This window comes from Meriones unguiculatus, chromosome 5 (genome assembly GCF_030254825.1).
Source record: "Meriones unguiculatus strain TT.TT164.6M chromosome 5, Bangor_MerUng_6.1, whole genome shotgun sequence".
NCBI classification, from domain to species: Eukaryota; Metazoa; Chordata; class Mammalia; order Rodentia; family Muridae; genus Meriones; species Meriones unguiculatus.
Genome location: NC_083353.1, coordinates 47,014,336 through 47,021,181, shown reverse-complemented (window position 1 = coordinate 47,021,181; position 6,846 = coordinate 47,014,336). Strand labels below are relative to the sequence as shown.

The following is a 6,846-nucleotide window of genomic DNA, read 5'->3' as shown; positions in this document are numbered from 1 at the left end:
TGCTATGCCTTAAAGATGGAGCTGGTCTCCGCCTTCCACCTTTCCGATGGTGAGTGCTCTCTGTCACGAACAATTCCACATTTGGCTAAGGCTGAGGATCTGGCTTGCTTCCATGTATGTGGACCTATCTGCATTGCCCACATGGCATGCCTGGGTTGGCTACCCAGAGGCTATTTAAGCTGTGGGCTGGCTTTCCCCAGGGTCCGAGGATTGTTCAAGGTTCCTGAATAAACTGCATTGAAAAAAAAAAAAAGAGTATGGGCAGAAGGAACAATGAATGGTTAGTGAAGATACATAACCTACGTATGGCCCCACGTTCAGTTATATAAATGGAAATTAGCCTGTATTCCAAAAAACCATTTTGGCTGTTCTATTGATACAAGAGAGTTTGTCTTTTTATATTTTATGATTTTGTTTTTCCATGTTCTATTTCATGTATGGTGAGTTATGGTGAAATTTTATTTAATCCATAGATTATGGATATAGAGATGTGATTTGGGAGCTAAAAACAGATTTATACCTGGTTAGAGCATTTCTTAGACATTGTATTATGCTTTGGTTACAGGGGACAATATGTGTTTGCATTTTAATAATGGTTAGCTGCTAAATGATCATAAAATGTATTATAATAGAACATGCCATTATCTACAAATATAGTTTTGAACCAAGAATGCTGGAACAGTTGCTTAAAAAAAAAGATACAAGAGGAGCATTCTCACATCTGATTGTTTTGTTGTAGTTGTTGTTTTTATTTGTTTTTTTGTTTTTGTTTTAATAAAAGTGGCAAATTGTAAAAAAAAATAATGTTTTATATGTTAAAAAAACAAAAAAAATAAAAACTTAATTAAATACACAAAAAAAAGCTTAACAATATAATATTAAAGGACAAAAGTTTTATTTAGCACTAAACAGAGAACTAAACTTAGCCTGTAGCCCTCAGCAAAAATGGACTATTCTGGCCATACCAAATCTATAGGCCAGAAAGTAACAGCATTAAATACTTTATTTAGGTATTAGCAGCCAGGCATATGTTTTATATAATGGTCAACAATGATCTGAATATAACCCTGGGCTAACATGGAACTGTAGTCCTTTTTGTCCTGTAAAAGAGCATAAGCAAACATTTTGTATTGAAGAATCTCCAAAAGAAAAAAAACCTTTTTAAATGAAGAACAACATATTTTATAGGTTTTTTTTTACATGATACATTGTAATAGCTGCAGTTTTTGTTTAATTGGCTCATCTGCCAGAAGAATGAAAGGGTCACATCACAGAAGCAACCCATCTTTGCTTATTCTTAATGTCAGCTTTAATTGGTCTCTACCTGTTTCATCCTTTTTCAAATCTCTCGGCATGAACATGAGGGGCTGTGGGTGTGGTCCCACAAGGTGCCTGTGGCTGAGGGTACTCTGTCCAGTGCTGTGGGTGAGAAATGTCCATATCTTTCCCCCAAGCTCAAAGTGTTTGCCACTCCCTCAGACAGTCAGTGAGGGTGCTGTTCTGATGAGCAGTTACACATTTCATTGGAACATTTATGCTCTTAACCCAGAATCAAGAAGTAAGATTAATCCTTTCCTGTGTATATTTTCCTTCTGTTTATTTTGGGATTTTTTTTCTGAGTCAGGGTTTCTCTGCATAGCACTGGCTGGCCTGGAACCTGATCTGTAGACTAGGCTGGCCTTGAACTCAGAGATTCCCCTGCCTCTGCCATCTGAGTGCTAGGATTAAATGCATGTGCCTCCAGCACCCATCTTATGTTGGATTTTAAAATAATATTTTATTCTTATACTTATTTTTTGCTTTGTGACTGTTGTGTGCTAGTCTGGACTCACTCCTGTAGCTCAGGTGGACCTTGAACTCACTATCCTGTTTCGACTTCAGGGTTACAGACTTGAGCCACCAGGCAAACCTCTGCTCGTGGGTTTATACAACTTACAGTTGTGTGTTTTATTTCTCCTCCTCCAAGTCATTGATGTGTGAAATGTTCTCTCATTTCACTTGTTAAATGCCCTTCCTTTTTGTTAACATACTGAAGAGTTTAAGTTAGCCTGGGTGACTCCATTTTGAAATAAGGATCCATCTTGACTGGGACCTGATCTCAGGTACCAAGAAATATCACAGAATATGCACCTGGCAGAAACAAGGTTATCTCTCTAAGCAATGGCAACCAGGAAATATCACAGAATAAATGGTTAGTAAAAAATAAAGACAAATTTCCTGGCATTTGTGATTATGTAAACAGTCACCTCTCCTCTGTGGCTTTTACCAAATTCTGTAAAGTCAAGGCATGAATCCTCCTGCTTTCTATCATGGAAACATGAACCCCCTGCTTGCTGTCATGGAAACCCTCTTCTTTCAGTCTTTTCCTTTAAAAACCCTGCTCACTCAGGGCTCAGGGTCCCATTTCTCTACTGCTGTGTCAATGAGACTTGGGTTCTGAGTTGGATTGCTCTCGTCATGAAGCTCTCATGCTCTTGCATCAAGTTGTCTCCTGGAGGTCTCTGAGGATCCCGTGATCCTTGCATTACACTACAGCCTGTTTGAGGTTCTAGGCCTTACTCAAAGTGTAGACAGAACATGGAATAGATCTTCTTTGATATTTCTCTTTCCAACAACCAGGTTCCAGTTATTTTTTTTTTTTTTTTTTAGATTTTATATAAGTGTCAACACTGAAATTACTGTATTCCAGGTGTGGGTGGGGTTCATGTTTGTGACATTCCCTTGCTTTGAGTGACAGATAACAGTTTTCCTGTGTGAAGTACGCCTCTAAGTGTGTGTTCTGCTCTGTAATGTATGCCTCTGGGTGTGTTCAGCTGTGTAAATTTTTCACTATATGTTCCGTTGTGGGAATCGTTTCTTTCTGAGAGTGTTCAGCAGTGTGCATTTTGCCTCTGATTGTGTTCAGCAGTGTGCATTGTGCCTCTGAGAGTGTTCAGCAGTGTGAATTATGCCACTGATTGTGTTTGGTTGTGTGAAGTCTTCTTGTGAGTCTGCTCAGCTGTGTGACTTGTGTGACTGAATCTGTGTTCCCTCACATGAAGGGTGCTCTGAGGAGGTATCTGGTTAGTTCCAATAAGCAGGCATGCTGCAAGCCCTCAGTTCCCTGGAGTAGATCAATAGCACAGCTGAGTAACTATCTGTGACTAATTTACTATTTGCATTTGGCTATGATAGTTTGAGCACAGATAAAGCACTTTGTTTATGGTCTCTATTCCTTTCACACCCCTAAGCTTCATCTTTCATAAGTAACTCATCAAGTTTGTGCAGTGTGTCTGACTGGCATGGCAGACATTCGAGGTGTTCTTCATGTTCTGACTAGCACTCCTTGGCACAGGGACGCCATGACCTGATCCCACATCCTGATACCTCTAGACTAGACAGTGGCTGCTCCTACCTTTGACTATTTTAAATTTGGCCATAGGAGCACCATTATGCAAATGACATTATGGTTCTCTGCATATCATTTTAGCTCTGTGTATTTGTGTGTGTGTTCTGCATCCTGTGATAATTTATTCTCAAAACAATGTTTCCTTGTGTATTTTTTCAAATATAAACAATTGAGGCATTCATTTATTGAAAATGTCATAGTTGCCACATATTTAAAGTAATGGTTGTGCCAGAGAGTTGGCTCAGCACATAAGTAAACTGTTTTCTAGAAGACTCAAGTTCAATTACCAACACTCACATTTGGCTGGCCCACAACTGCCTATAAGTCTAGCTCTAACAGTAATTGACACATCTGGGCTCCAAGAGCATCTGTGCTCAAGTACACACACACACATACACACACACACACACGCACACACACACAGTTAAAACTTAAATCATTGTTCAAAAAATTAAAAACAAACTATGCATGGTGACAAACACCTTTGTTCCCAGCACTCAGGGAGGCAGAGGCAGGTGGATCTCTGTGAGTTTGAGGTCAGCCTGATCTACAAAGCAAGCCCAGAAGAGCCAGGGCCACACAGAGAAACCATGCCTCAAATTCCTAAATAAATAAATAAATAATAAAAAGTAAGGTGCTAATGCAGGTCAGATGAAAGACATCTCACAGATCTCTGTGGAAAACCCATTGAGAAAGATAAACCTCATGTGATATCTGAGTGGGAATGCAGTTTAATCTTCTTTTACACACTTGCCATCCACAAACAGAGTAAACAGATGTAATGGGAAAAGGATGTTTTCACATATCAGTTTAAACCTTGAAACGCTCCTACTATGTCATGATCCATAGCCCTGATGACAACATATTGGATTGTACTAAGGGATGATACCCATTCCTGAATAATCACATATTTACTTTCCTGTCCCACACTGACCTCAAAAATTTAATTATATGCTTTTCAGTGCAAATAAACACAAGGGGACTGACTGTGGCATAGCTATGGGACACAAGAATATGAATAAAGTAGAATAGTAAGCCATCTTTGAACTTCATTCTTGTTTGCAAGATAACAGTCTCCAAAATGCAGAGAAACACAAAGAAGCTCATGAGCAGCAGGATGGTCCGGGTGGCCCTTTGCTCTGGAGATGCCTTTGGAGAAAGGCTGGTGTTGTGAAGATGCCAGGCCTGCTTCATGTGTCTGTACAAGAGAGCCACCATGTACCCACTGGAGAGGACCATGAGACTAATAAAAAAGGCTTCCCTGAAGAAAAACAATGTGGAAAATGTGCTTTGTCTAGAGTGACTCGGGAGTAGAAGTGAGCAAGACTGAGTAACAAACATAAAATTATCTGAGGTCGAATTGGGGATGGCACTATTTGATACCAGGAGGTAACTGCTAAAAGACATGTAGAGAACACAAAGAAAAAGGGCGCAGGAGATGTGATGGGGAGATTTATGTTTAAACTTGTTTAAACAGCAGCTTCTAGGGCTGAGGATGATGGTCCAGAGGACATTCAGCAGACAGGCAGCACAAAGGGAGAGGCCCCTCAAGAACCTGTGTAGATAGAAAAGGGATTTGCATGTGGTGGGGTCCCACCTCCCCCGAGACAGAAACATGTCTGCAGCTATGAGTCCCATAGTTAGCAGCATCAGTAGTTGGGTCAGGGCCAAGAAACCAATGGCGAGATCAATGGGCTTAGGCCTGTGTGCACCAATGAGCCTGCAGAGGTGGAAGAGAAAAAGGATGCTGTTGGCTGAGATCCCAATACTCATTTCAGAGAACAAGGTAATTTTAATGTTTGTGTTAGTGTGGAGTATGCTGGCTTTATTCATTGTGTGTGCATTTGCAAGTATCAAAAGTCTGAGGAGAAAAGAGAAAACTCTTCATTACAAATACAGGGAATGAAGCATTACCCACCAACACTGAGCTGGCAACAAGATGTCAATTCATCCCAATTATAACTTGTCTAATTGGAACTCAGCTCCAGCTCACACCCCCTTGAGGCCATCCCCACAATCCCCACTGTCCCCACTGTCCTGATGCTTCTCAAGCAAAACTGAACTGTGCAGATCATTGTGGGGCTTCTCAGAATACAAACTTTCTTGTACATTAAACATTTCCACAAGATATAAAAAATTTTCCACTCCTGGCGCACATGTTTGGTTTATTCAGGGGTAATAGCGGCATCTCACTTGATTGTCAGACACACGTGCACAGGGTCATTTCTCTCACTGCCCTCTTCACTGCTGGCCAAGTATTCATTCACCTTCTTTTTCATTCATTCATTATTCATTCATTCTCTTTGTCTCTTTCTCTTCTTCTCTCTCCCCTTTGTCCCCCTTACCTCTGCCTCCTCCTCCTATTCCCTCTCTCTCTCTCTCTCTCTCTCTCTCTCTCTCTCTCAGTTTTTCAAGTCAGGGTTTCTCTATGTAGTCCTGGCTGTCGTGGAACTCACTCTGTAAACAAAGATGTCCTAGTACTTGGAGATCCACCTGCTTTTGCCTCCTGAGTGCTGGGATTCAAAGCATGCACCACCACTGCTCAGGCAAATGTTCTTAATAAACATCCAGAACAAATAATTACCAATTTGGACTCTGAATTGAATCCTACTGACTCTCTGCCATTTCTTTGAGGTGTGACCATAAGCACTCAGAAGATGAGCTCCATTCAGCAACTCTGGAGCATATGCACAGTCAAGGAGCCCCTAGATGTGAGGATGCTACATACACACCAAGCATGGAACTGTTTCTGGCACAGAGTGATCTCTGTACAGGTCACCTGCTGGTTTTCTCATGCAGTGGCCTGGGAGACAGAATGCAGCTCTGTTAATGACTGATCAGCTTCTTCCCTGCATGAAACAGAAAAGACAAAGATGACCAAAAGGCTAGAATGATGGAGCCAAGTTTTCTTTCCAGAGAGTTTGAAATTCTGGCCTTTCTCTGAACTCTTCTAAGTGACTCTGCCTCCAACCTATGAATTTAATCTCCAGCCAAGAGATCCAGTATGGTGTGAGTTCAGGGTGAGCATTCTCCTTTTTTTTCCTTCTTTTGACAGGTAAAATCAGGGTAGTAAACAAAACTACAATTACAATAGACTTAGGGCCATCTCATTCTAAGGTCACAATTAAATGAAAAGTGTCCACCCAGTGTTGAGGGATGGGCTCCACAAGAGTCTTAGGTCTCCATCACCTTCAAGTTGTAGGGGACTTTGCCAGACTTCATGGATGTAGGAAATTCAGTGGGCATTTTATGTAGAGCTCATCATTTCTTTTAATGACGATTAAATACACACAAAATATATAATATTGTAAAAAGTTTTCCAGATACACAGTAAAGAATTATCAACTGAAAATCAAGGGTGTGAGATGAAATAACTTCATAATTTTTCTGACCATATTGCACTGTAATACAGTATACTGACAAGAAGCAAAAATGTTTTAAATGATCTAAGTATTTGT

At 40.5% G+C, this 6,846-nt stretch overlaps 1 protein-coding gene across 1 annotated transcript; it reads right to left on the bottom strand.

The window, feature by feature from the left end:
* Positions 1 to 4,291: 4,291 nt before the first annotated feature.
* Positions 4,292 to 5,221, bottom strand: LOC132654015 (vomeronasal type-1 receptor 44-like). The gene has a single exon (XM_060383317.1). The coding sequence runs from the start codon at positions 5,219 to 5,221 to the stop codon at positions 4,292 to 4,294; it is 930 nt and encodes a 309-aa protein (XP_060239300.1).
* Between the last annotated feature and the right edge of the window lie 1,625 nt (positions 5,222 to 6,846).